Raw genomic sequence first — 17,431 nt, forward strand, 5'->3', positions numbered from 1 at the left:
GTCAAGCATCCTGGTGGGGGTCTGTTATAGACCACCGAACCAGAATGAGGAGACTGATGAGGAGTTCTACAGGCAGCTGACAAAAGTTGTGAAATTGTCAGCGCTTGTTCTTGTGGGGGACTTCAACTTCTCAGATATATCCTGGAAGCACAACACAGCCCAGAGAAAGCAGTCTAGGAGGTTTCTGGAGAGCGTGGAAGATAGCTTCCTGACGCAGCTGGTTAGTGAGCCTACCAGGGGGGGTGCCCCGCTAGACCTTCTCTTCACAAACAGAGAAGGACTGGTGGGAGATGTGGTGGTTGGAAACTGTCTTGGGCAGAGTGACCATGAAATGGTAGAGTTCTCCATTCTTGGAGAAGCCAGGAACGGGACCAGTAAAACCGCTGTATTGGACTTCTGGAGGGCTGACTTTGAACTGCTCAGGACACTGGTTGGTAGAGTCCCTTGGGAGGCGGTTCTGAAGGGCAGAGGAGTCCAGGAAGGCTGGGAGCTCTTCAAGAAGGAAATCTTAATGGCACAGGAGCAGTCTGTCCCCATGTGCCCAAATACAAGCCGGTGGGGAAGAAGACCGGCCTGGCTGAACAGAGAACTGTGGCTTGAGCTTAGCAGGAAAAAGAGGGTTTATAATCTTTGGAAAAGAGGGCGAGCCACTTGGGAGGACTATAAGGATGTTGCGAGGCAGTGCAGGGACAAAATTAGAAAGGCCAAAGCTCATCTGGAGCTCAATCTGGCTACTGCCATCAAAGACAACAAAAAATGTTTTTACAAATACATTAATGCAAAATGGAGGACTAAGGAGAATCTCCAGCCTTTACGGGATGCAGGGGGCAACTTAGTCATGAGAGATGAGGAAAAGGCGGAGGTGCTTAATGCCTTCTTTGCCTCAGTCTTTAGCGGCAAAACCAGTTGCTCTCTGGATACCCAGTACACTGAACTGGTGGAAGGGGATGGGGAGCAGAATGTGGCCCTCACTATTCATTAGGAAATGGCTGGCAACCTGCTATAGCACTTGGATGTACGCAAGTCGATGGGGCCAGATGGGATCCACCCGAGGATACTGAGAGAACTGGCAGAGGAGCTGGCCAAGCTGCTTACCATCATTTATCAGCAGTCCTGGCTATGGGGGGAGGTCCCAGTCAACTGGCGGCTAGCAAACATGACGCCCATCTACAAGAAGGGCCGGAGGTCAGACCCAGGAAACTATAGGCCTGTCAGTTTGACCTCAGTGCCAGGGAAGCTCATGGAGCAGATTATCTCGAGTGTCATCACACGGCACTTATGGGGCAACCAGGTGATCAGGCCCAGTCAGCATGGGTTTATGAAAGGCAGGTCCTACTTGAGGAACCTGATCTCCTTCTATGACAAAGTGATACGCTTGGTGGATGAGAGAAAGGCTGTGGATGTAGTCTACCTTGACTTCAGAAAGGCTTTTGACACCGTTTCCCACAGCATTCTCCTCAAGAAACTGTCTGCTTGTGGCTTGGACTGGCGTATACTTTGTTGGGTTAAAAACTGGCTGGATAGCCAGTCCCAAAGAGTCATTGTGAATGGAATCAAATCCAGCTGGAGGCCGGTCACTAATGGCATTCCCCAGGGCTTGGTACTGGGGCTGGCCCTCTTTAATATCTTTATTGATGATCTGGATGAGGGGATCGAGAGCACCCTCAGTAAGTTTGCAGATGACACCAAGTTAGGTGTGTGTGTCGATCTGCTCGAGGGTAGGAAGGCTCTGCAGGAGGATCTGGATAGGCTGGACCAATGGGCTGAGGTCAACTGTATGAAGCTCAACACGCCAAGTGCTGGGTCCTGCACCTGGGGCGCAGTAACCCCAAGCAGAGCTACAGGCTGGGAGATGAGTGGTTGGAGAGCTGCCAGGCAGAGAAGGACCTGGGAGTGATGGTGGACAGTCGGCTGAATATGAGCCAGCAGTGTGCTCAGGTGGCCAAGAACGCCAGCGCCATCCTGGCTTGTATCAGAAACAGTGTGACCAGCAGGGCTAGGGAGGTGATCGTCCCCCTGTACTCGGCTCTGGTGAGGCCGCACCTCGAGTACTGTGTTCAATTTTGGGCCCCTCGCTACAAGAAGGACATCGAGGTGCTTGAGCAGGTCCAGAGGAGGGCGACGAAGCTGGTGAGGGGACTGGAGAACAAGTCCTACGAGGAGCGGCTGAGGGAGCTGGGCTTGTTCAGCCTGGAGAAGAGGAGGCTCAGGGGTGACCTTATCGCTCTCTACAGATACCTTAAAGGAGGCTGTAGTGAGGTGGGGGTTGGCCTGTTCTCCCACGTGCCTGGTGACAGGACGAGGGGGAATGGGCTTAAGTTGCGCCAGGGGAGTTTTAGGTTAGATGTTAGGAAGAACTTCTTTACTGAAAGGGTTGTTAGGCACTGGAACAGGCTGCCCAGGGAGGTGGTGGAGTCACCATCCCTGGAAGTCTTCAAAAGACGTTTAGATGTAGAGCTTAGGGATATGGTTTAGTGGGGACTGTTAGCGTTAGGTTAGAGGTTGGACTCGATGATCTTGAGGTCTCTTCCAACCTAGAAATTCTGTGATTCTGTGATTCTGTGATCTCATGGCATAAAGCATATGTGACGAAGATAATAAAGACCACTTCAGCATTTTCTTCCTTCCCAGCCAAACAGAAAGCGTCCCAGGTATACTGTGCCACATTACTGTCATCAAATACTTCAGAGTTCTACTCCTCACACATTATTTTAAGTATGATGAGATTTAGAAGGTGCCTTGCCTCATGTTAACTACTCTCTGACTCTCAGTTGTTAATGAGATCTATGTTTTTTTTCTTTCAGTCCTAATGACTGAAGTCAAGGTTGGAATGGGAAGAAAAGATGGATAAGATGGTCACGTTTGCTTTGTCTTCCCTTTGAGGGCCTCCAACAAACCTACTTTAGATTCAATATCATATCCAGTCAAAATGTGTACTTATACCATAATTCTTTCAAACTTGTTTTTTTTTTTTAATATCTCCACAGGAACTATTTAGGGAACAAAAATAATTTGTCATGCACAGAGCTCACAGTAAAATACACAAAAGAGATTGAAGTAAATGGTCCTTTTATAAGTTCAGTTCCTGTTGGGAACTGGATCCCATTTATAGATCATCAAATAGCATTGTATGAATGGTTTCTGAAGTTCAGACTGCCAAGGAAAACATCCCATAAGTGGAATATATGGAGATAGGTTAAGGAAAGAATTTTAAAATTACTCGTGAAGTAACTGCCTGAATATTATCTTCACGAAAATATTTTCCTATTCCACCTATGTGTGCACTTTACTTCAAGCAGCGATCTGAGCAGCAATATTTAATTACATTTCTACTGTGACTATTGCATAAGACAGCATAAAAAGACAGCTGCTGCAACTCTTTCTCTACTTGATCTCTAATCTAAAAAATCTCAGATAAAACCCTTAGACAGTGTCCAGTTAGGGATTCACTAAGATAACCATTGAGAAATTCAGATAATCTAAACTGCAATTATGTTGCTTAAACTTTCTTTAAAATCCTGAGATTCAATTGATTCCTGGTATAATTGTTTAGCTTATAGCTATCTTAATTCATTACATCAGCCTGAATGTTCAGCTAAGGAACAGAGGAGGAACCTGCTATTTATTTATTTATTTATTTCTAAACATATGTGCATATATATGTATATATATATATATATTTACTGTTTATACAGACACAAACACACATGCACACTTCACAACTAAAAACTAAGCAGTTTTTTACTTGACTTGTAATACAAGAAAATTGCAATCCTGAAGTTCTGCATCCAGCTGCATGCCTATCAATCTACTGAAGATGCACCAGAGAATAATCAATGCTTTCCTGTAGCTTTCCAAAACTTGAGCTGTGAAGACAGACATTGAATCTTGACTGACATACACTCTTCTTAACAAAACTGCAATAAAGCTTATCAGTGGGACTTACTGTCAAGGACTTCTTTTTATGAGCCTTTTCACTGCAGTGATAGTCTTATGTCTGGTTTGTGGTAAAATAAGAAATCATAAAATTGCGCTATTACATGAAACTCAATGCAATACCATTTTTTTGTTTTACTTTCTTCACATAGGAGAGACAATAGCTGGTAATTCCCATGGAATTGTCATGGGACTACAGCTCAGCTGAATCATTGTGAGGGGACAAAAACAGTCTTGCAGTCTTGATGGGCCCTTTGTTATTTTGCAAGACCTATCTACAGCTTAAGATGAAATTTTCATCAGAGTTTATCCACACAAACACAAAAAACAAATATTGCTACCAAGGTTTTGGTACCTCTTCTGTCAGCCACTTTTTTTGTGTTTGTTTGCTTTTCCTTACATTTACAAGTATCAGTCTTCAGTCAGAAGTCAGAACAGGATCAGTACATTCTGTCCCTCTTTCAATGATGGAGAGGAGATAAGATCTGAAATGCTTTGGAAGGTGGCCTTCTGTCTGCACAGTACAACGGCCAAGGCAATATACATTATTCATAAAACTGATTGGGTCTAAGACTTGTCAAGCTATTGATGCATTTCAGACAAATTACAGTGTTATTCTACATCAAAAATGTTTTTCTCTAGACAAGGAGCTTTACCCTATAGCTACCACAGAAGACTTATGCTAGAATATGGAGATGTGCTTCTGGGATGCAGAGGAAGATCAGTCATTAAATCAATACATGATGCATACTCCAGATATTGAAATACAATTACTAGGTCTATAGTCATCAGTGAAATTAATTCTGGTGCTAAAAATTCAATTCATTCATCTAACAAAACAGATACAATCAAAACCTCCATCAGTAGAACTGTGTGCATAATGACACATTCCTGCACTGATGTGCAATTTCTACATTGTTAATGGACATAGCTTATGCTTGCTGAAACAAGGAATCACATACTGAAATTCACACTACCTAGCCCAGGTGAAAAGACAGTGCATGTACTCAGCACAGGAATGACAGTAAGCATAAGATTTTCTCTGCTTTTGGATCCTTAACTGACACGACAGACTTGATTTTGACTTGTTTTTGGCTCCCAAGAGATAGCTGCAGTTTTTCTATTTTTATAATTTCAGGTGACAGAATATGAGAATGCGCACAGCGTTTCCTTTTACAATTCCTTCTCCTGACAGCATGGGGAGCCCTGAACAGCACAAGGTTAGAAGGGTTTTGAAAAACTCTTCGCTTCCTTAAACTTGGAGTACCACAGCAGTTGTGGCATCTGAGCAAAGTATCTGTTGGAGACAAGCGAAACTGAATATAACTCATAAGGACACTGATTACTCCAAAGACATTAGCACTACATTTCGGGAATAATTGCCAGTTGCTTTAGAATTATCAGCTGTTTTCAGTATGCTCACAAGCCTGACTAAAAGCTACTGCCTTACGAAGGATAATTAGCATTTTGTATACTTCTGTTTTCACAGGTACACCTATGATCACTGCAAAGACGGAGTACCATAAAACAAATCTATCAAGCATTCCTGCAAGTTTTACTTCTGTAACTTACTTCTCTGAAGGACTACTCTATCAAATATCGACACTGTTGCACTCTTGCTGAAGAGTCTTATCTGGTTTGTACTGGAAGGCAATAAGAAATTAGTTTGCATTTCTTGGGGAAAAAAACACCTTAGAACACCTGAAAACTCTTAACTCAGGAGGAGACTTAATTGTCAGATTACTACTCTGAAGGTAGATGCTGCTACCCATACATATGATTGGTTTTTTAGTCAAAATTTCTCCTGCTATGGAGCAAGGGTGACCTCTAGTGCTTCCAACAAGTTAGTTCCAAACAAAGCTAAATCTGGAATAAACAGAAACAGCTATAAAAACAGAATGCATGGTAAAGTTTTGGTGATTGGTATCCACTGAAAAGCTCAGTCCTCCAGAGGCTAAGCTTCAAAAGCAATTCTCCATTATCCATGAAGTATCACTGTTTAAAATATGGTTTTAGACTGACACAGAATTTTAAGATCTATGAAATCAAGATAAAGAGCAAAAGTAGGAACAAAATAGGAATCATTTACTGCTACCCCATGAATAAAGTATGAACTTACACAAATGTCAAACTACCAATAAACAAGCAGATGTGCAACATGCTTGCTAAATTTCCAGAACAGAAAGTGAAAAAAGTGCCTACAGGAAAATGAAACAATGGCGGAAGTCTGAAAAATGTCAAGTATGTCCTCTATAATATAGAAATTGTTAATGTTAATTGCAAGAAGTCATTAAAATACATTCAGAACTAAAAGCAAGTCTGTTGCTTTTTTTTTCCCCACTCTGCTGTTTCTTCTGTTATGCTATGCATTATTATTACTATTATAATTATTACATTATTATTACAACTATAGGCAACTACTTCTCTCATTTCACACAACCTATCCATCTACTGCTCCTTTTCTATTGCTTTGGATTTTTATTTATTATTTGATCTTTTAGAATCTTCAACGTAAACTCAAGGGAAATGTAAGGGGACAAGGAAAGGCAAACAATGATCACTTTCTGCAAGCAAAATTAGAAGGAAGTATTCTAATAAAAGAAGAGCTTCCTCTACGTACAATTCTCTTCCTCATCCTGTGCCAAAGTAAGCAATAGAACTACGTGAATACTTAAAACACAGACTGCATTCATAGATATAATTTAGAAAGATTTATACAACAAATGAAATGGCATCTTATGCAGGCCTTTATAATTCCAGTAGCTTGGACAGGAAATTTTTACTGAGAGTAAAATATATGTTAATCTCATTTCCCAAGAGAATCCACTAGCCAGTGCTCTAGTGGTGCTGCTCAGAAAGGACTGGTCTTTAGTCTAGATTATTTAAAGAAGTAATAAACAAGTACATTCAAGGTCAAATGCAAAATTACACTCTATCAGTCAAGTCAAACACAAGTTCTCTCTAACATTTTAAGCTTTCCCCTGCTCGCAAATATAAATTATTTTTCTATTTCAGATGGTGCTAGAGCTTTCAAAAATATATTTAAAAGTTCAAATATTTTACTATACTGCCTTTTCACATCAGTTTTTGAGGTTTTGAGAGCAAATGTTTTTGAAACTGAGCAAACGCAAAAGTGGAAAATACTAGACAGAAAGGAGATGACGAAAAATATATGACTCTGGAAATATCTTGGAAGAAAACCAGAAGCGCGATCTTAATCAAGTGCACTATTTTGCCTATGGTATGATCACATGCTGTATGTTTCATTACAGAAATAAAAGCCAAGCCTGCACACATTGCTTGTACAAGTATCAAAAATGCAAATGTTTACCCATAAGGTAAATTCATAACGAATTTTCACAAAAAGACATTAAGTGCTCAACAAGCTGCTTACCTTGTAAATTCTAGCACGTTTAGCAGTTCATATCTCTCTTCTTGTCCCAGCTGAAAAATAAAAAAGGTGAAAATTAATGCAAAAAAACCTAAAGCAGAACAAACAAAAAGAAGCAAAGAACTTCTCAATAGATACGTACTATGATGCAGTTATTCAGAAATTATTTAATATGGCAATAGTAAATACAGCAAATTATAATGGTACCCCAAAATACTTACAGACTCTATGATTACTGAGTCAGGAGTCCTTCCAGTGAATACAAAATGAAGATGCCTGGCTGCTCTGACCAATGCTCCTTCATCTGCAACAAGTCAATCAGTAGTACTTATTTTACAAGATGTACAAGAAAACTGTTAGCTTACCCCATGATTTAATGGATTAATTTAATGGATGTTTTCAATTTCTTTTTTCCTTTAAAGATTTGTAAGACTAGACTTGATGCTGGTAAGTACTCTGTTTCTCTTGTTAAAACTGTGATGAAATTAATTTACAGTTCACAGAAAATAAGCCCCCAAAAGAACACATCTCTGTGCTCAAAAAGAGCACGCTCTCCAAAATTTTAACTTGCAAACTAATAAATTATGCATTCCAGTAGATGCAATGACACTGCTTCACTGCAAAACAAGATGGAGACAGCCTTCTTTCTACCCCTAAGCATACCTTCAGGGACTCAGTTGTTTGGATGCTGACTAAACATTGCTTAGAGAACAAACCTCACAATTTCTAAGTGCCGTATTCACTAGGGAGCTGCACAAGGTACTTTCCCTTTTATGTAAGTCGTGATTTAGAAGAAAAGAGTGATAAATCATTCCGGTAAATAATAATAACTTCAGTACCTTCAGGAACCCAGTCTCCAATAGGCATTGGTTCTCTCCAAATGGTTTATGACATCGGAACAGAACTAGTTCAATGTTGCTAAAAAAAATGCTGCCATGGCCCAGTTAGTTTTATTTATGGCCCTACCACTGTTCATGTCTTTCAATTTTTGAAGGATAGAATTTCCAGATGGATGGCCATCTAGGAGTCGGGGCAGACAGGGATGACGAAGACTGAAGAATATTTACTTCAAGTCATATATTTCAAAGATTTTGCCTTGCTGCGTTGTGTCCCAAATTCAAAAGCTGTCTATAAACCAAGGTAGCCTTCAACTACATCTTTGTGCTGTAATCTTTTCTCAGTCTCTAGTAGACTTGATCACTACTTTTATCCTATTAAAACCATTTCTTGTTCATTTTTGATTACAAACAGTCTTTGTGATAATTACCATGGTTACAGCATAGGTTCACAAGCAAGGACAGTTTATCTCCTGGTTTGCATTTGAGCACTTCCTTTGGACTTCCCCACCAACCTGATGACAGCACATGAATGCTATATTGTTAATTACCCTTTGTCCTCATATAATTCACAGGACATCTGTATATATATTCTAAAGCAAATCAGAAAAATCTACATTCATATTTTTAGACAAAACTGATTCTAGCTGACACTTTTTTTTTGAGGGATATGTTTTCTTTTTTAATTTCAGATGATGAATCAAAATAAACAATACATTTTAAATAAAATTTGCTTGTTGAATAAATAGTTTTTATTATTTTTAAAACTTTACTATATGTTCACTCTGTTATTTGACTCTCACCTGGAGATGCTGCTTGATATACAATTTTATCACCTTCTCTTTCTGGAACTGCTGTATGACACACTGCCATCATTGTCAAAAACTCACATATTATAGGTGCAGTTGGCTAAAAGAAGAAGTCAGGAAATGATTAATAATTTAACAAATAAGTAATTAAAATGTAATAATATGGATAAACAGTAACCAAGAGAATGTTAATGAAAGATATCTCTCCCCTTTAAACTATCAACAATTAAATAAAACAGACATTATCTATCTGTACACCAATTTCAACATGCAAAATAATTTCTTGCTTCTGTACTTCAATACAGGCAATGTAGATAGAGTTTAGTGGCATTCACTATCATACAATCAAAAGCAAATAACCAGAAACAGAATAATTTAAATAAGCATTTTATAGGGAAGGTAAATCTGAATGCTGTATTGAAAATGTAAAGTGATTCCATAGATAATTTTTATTATTTACTGAAGTCTCTTTGAATGTTGTTCTTATTCAAAACTATTCCTTCTAACATTACTTTTGCCTAACACCTTATTTCTTAACATACTTTCTTAACAAAGGTTCTTAAAACCTTTGGAAAGATGTAGCAACCAAACCTGAAAGCCATTTGGAAAATACCACAAGGTCAGGCAGACAGTTTTTAAAGGAAGATAATAAGATGACTATCTCAGGCACTTCAAAATCTACAAAGTTGAAAGAATTTCACATGATTTAACCAAGAGAAGGGAAAAGAATGTATCTAAGCAGAAATAGTTGACTGTTTTTGACAAAAAAGAACTAATACCCCTTATTAGTACAGCTAAGTTTGCAAAATGAAATAAACTGACCCCTGAACGATTGCTGAAAAGAAACAACAGCATTCTACCACAACCAAGATTTCTCATAGTGTATTAGCATATTTGTAGTGTGTCTTTATATTACTTTATAAAATATAATAATCTCTGAAAACCTAACCTAATTCTACAGTACAAAAAAACTAATGGGTGACTTGTAATACTCAGATGAATCCAAAGATTTTCATAATCAAACATGGGAGTTGATTTCCTGTCCTCATCCACTGAGGGCCCTCAGATGCTCTGAAGATGCATGTAAAAGGCTGAACTACAGATTCTTTTCCAAAACACTTACAAACACATTCGACATATATTGGTGAAACCTCTTTGAATTCTTTTAATTTGTGCCTGAATTTTAAAGATATACATTTTTTCTCTTATTAAAAAAAAGGCAAATAGCTCATTAGATCTTGCTCAATATTATACAGACCTAATACTATATATCTACCAGAAAACTCTAAAGATTCAATAACCTGTGCATCAAGGACTTTCTGGACAACAGCACCAAAAGGATGATGTGTCTTCAACACAGTCCACATAACTAGCACTGAAACTGGCCTCTGCAGGTAAATAAAAGAACCCCCTCTGCTTTGGATACGCTTGAGAGTTGCACTAGCGTACCAGGCATTTAAGGCTGCCCCATTTGTACGAATACAATGCTTGATTGCCTACCAGTTACCCTGAAATTACCCTCAGGGAAAGATAAAACTTAAGGAAAAAATAGTAATTTATTTACACTCTTCAAATATAGTACAAGAACACCTACATTAATAGTGTAAATGTAAAGTGTGAAAAAAAAACATCTCTTGTACAAATGAAAAAATAAATAGTAATGGTGGTACTGCTTCTTATACTTTTGAACTTAAAGTTCATAAGTTATTAGTTTATAAGTTATGAACTTATAAAGTTCATAAACTTTATATCATAAACCTACTAACTTTCTGTTATATGTATTTCCTCTTTGGCACAAAGATTGGTCTCTAGAAACATGTCACAGAATGACAGAATGGCCAAGGTTGAAAGGAACCTCTGAAGATCTTCTAGTCCAATCCCCCCCTGCCAAGCAGGATCAGCTAGGCCACACTGAACAGGATGGCATCCAGACAGGTTTTGAATATTTCCAGAGAAGGCAACTCCACAACCTTTTGGGGTAACCTATTCCAGTGCTCTGTCATCCTCACACTAAAGAAGTGATCACTCATATTCAGCCATCTGTTTCATCTCATCATCTGAGCTGATGATCTAACCTTATGTAAGCGTGTACATAAAAACAATGTATATAGTTAATTCCTGATTCTTGTCAGAGCCTGGGCACTGAAATAATTAGTCATGTCATGCGAGAAACTTAATTGACTGATCCTGAAAGCTTTGATTGAGATCATGACGTTGTATGCACAGCATGACTTAAGATAAAACACCCATAGAATGAAGAGTGTAAGACTGTTATATTTCAGGCTTAGAAAATTCTAAATGAATTCTACAGAAGATAAGATTAGATGTTATTTCCAAGTGGATATAATTAACGTATATCAACAATGAATAATATAAAAGTATGCATGAGGGCATGCTGATTTTGTGTAAGTACATTATTTATTTTCCTACAGAGGACATAATGTTTAGACTTAGTGAGAGCAATGATCTAATTTCATAAAACAACACTAACTGTTTCTATATCACTTACATGATTGTTCTGAAGATTCTCCAATAGTGATGAGTCACTAAATGTCTTTTCTTCTCCATTTTGTGAGCCCTGCCTAGAAATAATAAAGTAGAAAAAAGATCACCATTAGCATATTCTTACATGATTTGCATATGAATTGTTATGTTACTATGCTAGGGTCAAAACACAAATTTTAGTTTGTAGATGTCACAATAAAAGGATGCAGTCACACATGCTGAGAAAATGAAGTGAAAAGGAATTTGTTTCATATCCCCAAACTTTATCTAATTTTAATAAAACTTGATTTATATAAGTACAATCAAATCAAGGGAAGTTTTTCTGCTCACTTTAAATAATGCAGGATCAAGTAAAAATCAATCTACACTATAAGACTGGCTCCTGATCTCCATAGGAATAGATTATTGGAACAATTCAGAACAACGTACACCTGGATAGGTTATACTTCTTTGAGAAATTAGCAGCTTTGGAATAGGTTTGCAAGTGTCTGTAGAAAAGAAAGTCAGGTACCTGAAAGGGGTAAGCAAACTGAGTTCAGACATTATGGAAGCCTGGGCAGGGATGGTTTGTTTCCTACTGCTTATGACCAAAAAGGAACCTATTAAACTGATGTATGAAGACACAGCAACAATGGTGAAGTAGCAAAGGATTGAAGAGACACAAGGTGGAGACAGTTCTTGAGAAATGAAGTCACACATTAACTTTCATATTGCACAAGTCTTGTGGCTGAAGCTGAGAGCTCAAAAGAAGTTACTTCTAGCAAGATCTGTTACTACAGCTGATTGTTGAGTATCAAGACAATCCAGTTGAGTTTGGAATCTCAGTGAAAGAAAACAGTACTGAAAAGTGAACCCACTTAGAGGAAAGTGTTCATTATTTTTCATTTACTTTGGATTTTGCCTTGAATCTTAGAAGAAACTGAATATATTCAGTGATTTTAAGTATAAGAAACACTTGTCTCAACATCAGTCTAAAGATCTACGAAAAACGAAGTGAGCTGTTCTAGTCCTGCATTATCACAAAGGAATACAAAATGACAGCACTCTGCATAACTACTCAAGGACTGCTTTTTCCAAAAGCCTATTATGAAAGTGAGAAATTCAAAGCATCCTCAATCACCAAGATTTTCTTTTCTATTTTTTTTTTTTTTTTATGCAAAGCAGCTGGATATTGTAGTGCTAGAAGTTAAAGATTTCAGATACATTAAATTTATTTAGAGCTTAAGGCAAGCTTTGACTGTTTAAAGCTTTCTGACAGATAGACTTCAGGACATTTTTCAGATTCTCAGTACCAAAAACACTGAAAAATATTTGCAGATATTGCTGTTTTCCAGTAGGACAGAATGTATTTCTAGTACTAAAAATAAATATTCAAAAGCTTTGGAATTTGGTACATTATTCATCTTAAGTCTAGAAATGTTAGTCAGATTTATTTAATTATAATATATTTATATAAAAAAATAATTTTCTTAAGTAATTTATTTTGTAAATATTTACACAAATTTAACAGCTTACAAAAGGGTTATTTTTAACTAGTATTCAGGCATAGGTTCATTTTCCTATTTTAGATGTGCTTATTGAAATTTTGATGTGTATTAATCGAAAATAGCCTTATTGCATAAATATCTTATACAAAAACGTGCTTTATTTCACCTTAATATTGCATTAATGAAACCACTCATTTGTGCACAGTTAAGGACACTTTTGCTTGTAATAAACAGTAATATGATATTATTAAATTATAAAATAAAATATTAAAAAGTAATTACAAATAAGAATGTTTGTAATGATCATGTCATAACATCAAATAAGGATCATCAGATCAGGTAAGATTTTAGGGTGTGTATACATACAATTTTTCAGAAATGTGGAGGGATTTTCAAAAAAAAATCTAAAGAAAAAATTGTTAGTTTTAAGCTATCAAATCAAGCTATTTATTGCAAATCTTTTAAATATAAGGAGACAACATATTACAGAGTTTTGGATGATGTATCTTGCAAATGACTTTCAAAAAATACAGTGAAGATTATTTAAAAACTGTAAATAAAATTTTGTCCTGGGTTTATCTCACTTTGTTTTGATTGTAAATATTTAGTTTAAGAAAGAATAAGAGGGAAGTGTAAGCCATCATGCAGATGGCAGCAGAAAGGATGCCTGTACTTAGCATTTCCTGAAGTCCCTGTTAAGAGACTAATGTTGGCCTCAAGTGTAATTGTGTATTTTAATTACAGTTTCATATAAAAATTAGGCAGTGCTAATACTCTAAAACTACCAGCAGGAAGCAAAACATTAATTATTATTTTTTTCCACTTTCAAACACAGATTATTTTTCAAACACATTAGAGATTATTACTGAACTATTGCTAGATAACAGTAGAAAATTGTGATTAAAGCTACCATAATACCAACTACCTTTATAAATGACAAAAGTCTCTCCCACAAACAATTCTGACTTGCACAGGATAGGAGTAGTAGTAGTAGCTCAACAGCCCTACTAACAAATCTTCTCCAGAGTACACAACCTAACACCATAGAATTCTTATGTCATAAATTTGTGTAATACTTGGTTGGCCTGCATCGACTTGAAACATAACTTCTGAGTAACATACTTCGCATTTAGCTGTGTTTCTAAAAATCTATCTCATCAGCTTTAAGCTTGAATTTTAAACACCACATACTAAATGACTTTTAGAGCTTACCAATCATCTGAAGGAACACTATAGTCCTCAGGCTCAGGGCAATGGCTGCACAAGAAGCAAAGGAAGAATAGAAACAGGGAGAGAAAAAGAATCACAAAGGCTAAAAAATTTGATCACGTATAATAGGGAAGTTAGTTAATGAAACTGAATGACCAAGAGAAGTTTTAAAAGCATGTCAACTATTTTGATAATGCCTAAAAAGAATAAAATATGCAAAAATATTATGTTTCTCTTTAGACTATAAAATGTAAATGACCATTTTTGTTTGATTGGGAGCATGTCTATTTACTAACTTATACCACCTCATATAAAAGCATTAGCCCACTTTACAATTCTAGCTTTATATTTCAGTATACATTTTAATAATGTTTTTGTTTGTAAGCAAAAGGTATGTATTTTTTTTTCCCTATTATCCAAAGCTACAGTAATGCAGCTTATCTGCTGAGTTCATAAAATGTTTAAAAACACAGCTAGCCATTGCACATTGGGATTCTGCCCTGTGATGACACAGTTTTGAATATATCACAATTTAGAATATATTAGAAAGAAGAGGCATAGGAGACCCAACCACTTCTATCCTTTTCCATTTTCCAGTCTCTCATCTGCATCAATTCAGGTATGATACTGCAGTGGATACTTATTGTAAAAAGAAACTCAGCTTTTCAAACAGTGATGCTGATCTGACAAGCATCTGATACCTATATATTTTCAAAAAGATGTGGATAGGAGCTATGAAGTACAGGAAAAGAATCAGACCAAATTATTATTATTATTTTTAAAGTACAGTCATATCCAGGTTTTGTAAAGGAGAAATTTCAGAATTTGTGCTATACTTACTGCAGATGAAGATATAAAACAAACCAAATATTGATTTTAAGTGCCATTACCATTAGTGTATTTTTTTCATCTTAGCTCACATGGTTGAATTTGAGCCATATATATAGGTGTGTGTATGGAACATCAGGGTTGGAAATTTATTTTATTACAGCTGTTAATTAAAAATATCTATGGTTAATGCATTAAGGATCTAAGCTTTTAAAAACAGAAAGCTTACATTAGACTCTGCAAAATTAGTTTAGTATTTTCAAAGGGATCCAAATGATAAAAAGCCCAAACATCACTTTTAGCACAAGTCCAAAACTTAATTTCACAACCTCTGCCTGGTTTCTGCCCAGCTCTACAGGTGTCTAATTATCTGCTTACTGATCAGCCTAGGTCCAGCATCTCATGTACTAGTAAGGCATGTTGACATTTACAATGTAGGTGCTAGAGCTCTATTCATTGCTCTAATGAATTTCTTTGAAGTAAAAAGCCTTAGAAGTTTGAGGCCTTTACAAACTCAGTTGAAGAAGTTGGCTGCAACTGTTGACAAGTAAGTAATAAAACACTTTGTTTGCATTTAGTTCAAGAGGTTTCTTAATAGCAGCATTGATACTAGGAATTATAACACAAACACTATTCATAAAAGCCATCTGGATTACATGCTAGAGCATTGTAATTCAAGTTCTTGTTCATCCTGTGTTTTGTCTAGTGCAAAAGCATGTGCCTACATAAAACACGAAGCATGGACTACTAAAGTAGCTTTTTTTCAAATATGAGGAAAAACCTTTTTTAAAGAAAAAAACATCAACAGTTACCAGACACAGCAACAGAAAAAAAAAAATAGGCATACTGAAGTTGTGTTACAGCAGTAAGCCTATCTAAACTTCATTTTTGCTCCTGTTTACAAAAAGATGTGCCATGACTGAAATGTTCATACTTCCTCTAAGTACCATCTGATAGTCACAAATTGACTCCTATTTGTATCTACTGCCAGGCATAAGTTTATTTTAACTGTGGTGTTAATTTAGTGTATACACATATGCGTAGGCAAAAAAAGGAATACAGATAAAGCAATAAGTATATATTAAAATACCTACCCATAAGCAACTCCTGCCACAGTACATTTTTTAAACTGCATGACATTGCATGTCAGGGTACCCGTTTTGTCAGAAAATATGTATTTGACCTAAATGAATGATAAATTCATTATATGTTAATATTCAACAGTTATTTACATATCTAGTATAATTCAAGGCTATTAACATACTATATATATATATATATATTTTAAAACAGTACCACAATCTTCACAGAATGGTTTGGGTTGAAAGAGACTGAAAGATCATCTATTTCCAACCCACCTGCCATGGGCAAGAACACCTTCCACTAGATCAGGTTGCCCAAAGTCACATCCAACCTGGCCTTCAGCCCTTCCAAGGAATGGGGCATCCACAGCTTCTCTGGGCAACCTGTTCCAGTGCCTTACCACCCTCATAGTAAAGAATTTATTCCAAATATCTAATCTAAATCTACCTTTTAGTTTAAAGACACTATGCCTTGTCCTATCATTATAGGCCCTTGTAAAAGTCCCTCTCCAGCTTTTTTGTAGGCCTTCTTTAGGTACTGGAAGGCTGCAATAAGGTATCCCTGAAGCCTTCTTTTCTCCAGGCTGAACAACCCCACCTCTTTCAGCCTGTCTTCATAGGAGTGGTATTCCAGTCCTCTGATCATCTTCAGATGGTGACCCTCCTCTGGACCTGCTTTAACAGGTCCAAATCTTTCTTGTGCTGGGCGCACCAGGTCTGAATGCAGTACTCCAGGTTGGGGTTCTCATGAGAGCAGAGCAGAGGGAAAGAACCATCACCTTTGGTGGTTCACATTTCTGGTTATGTAACTTTTGATGCAGTCCCATATACTTTGCCACTAAAGTTGGCTTTCTGGACTGCAAGTGCACATTACCAGTTCATGTAGAACTTTTCATCAGCCAACACCCTCAGATCTTTCTCATCAGAGCTGCTCTCAAACCATTCTCTGCCCAGCCTGTATTTGTGCTTGGGATTGCACTGAGCCAGATGCAGGACCTTCTGCCTGGCCTTGTTGAACTGCATGAGGTTTGCACAGGCCCACCTCTCAAGCCTTTCTAGGTTACTCTGGATGGCATCCCTTCCCTCCAGCATGCCAACCACACAGCTTAGTGTTGTCGTTAAACTTACTTAGGGTGCTCTCAACCTCACTGTCACTGTCACTGACAAAGACCTTAAATAGTGCTGGTCCCAGAGTACTGACCTCTGAGGAATACCACTGGTCACTGGTCTCCACTTGGACATTGAGCCATTGACCGAAACACTTTGAGTGTGACCACCCAGCTAATTCCTTATACACTGAGTGGTCCACTGGTCAAATAAATTAATATTTACAGAAGTTTTTCTTTCT

The 17,431-nt window shown here is 37.2% G+C and overlaps 1 protein-coding gene across 7 annotated transcripts in view; it reads right to left on the reverse strand.

The window, feature by feature from the left end:
* The window catches only part of ATP8A1 (ATPase phospholipid transporting 8A1), a 109,227-nt gene that overhangs the window by 56,626 nt on the left and 35,170 nt on the right, over positions 1–17,431 (reverse strand). For 4 of the 7 annotated variants that reach the window (XM_068680233.1, XM_068680232.1, XM_068680236.1 and 1 more), the window contains 6 exons: positions 16,096–16,184; positions 14,177–14,221; positions 11,482–11,554; positions 8,967–9,072; positions 7,549–7,631; positions 7,331–7,380 (listed from right to left, as the gene is read on the reverse strand). In XM_068680233.1, coding sequence (XP_068536334.1) covers positions 7,331–7,380; positions 7,549–7,631; positions 8,967–9,072; positions 11,482–11,554; positions 14,177–14,221; positions 16,096–16,184 — 446 coding nt within the window. The remainder of the gene's footprint in view (positions 1–7,330; positions 7,381–7,548; positions 7,632–8,966; positions 9,073–11,481; positions 11,555–14,176; positions 14,222–16,095; positions 16,185–17,431) is intronic. The other 3 variants (XM_068680235.1, XM_068680234.1, XM_068680238.1) reach the window with 1 other exon arrangement.

Source organism: Anas acuta, chromosome 4 (assembly GCF_963932015.1).
Source record: "Anas acuta chromosome 4, bAnaAcu1.1, whole genome shotgun sequence".
Lineage (NCBI taxonomy): Eukaryota > Metazoa > Chordata > Aves > Anseriformes > Anatidae > Anas > Anas acuta.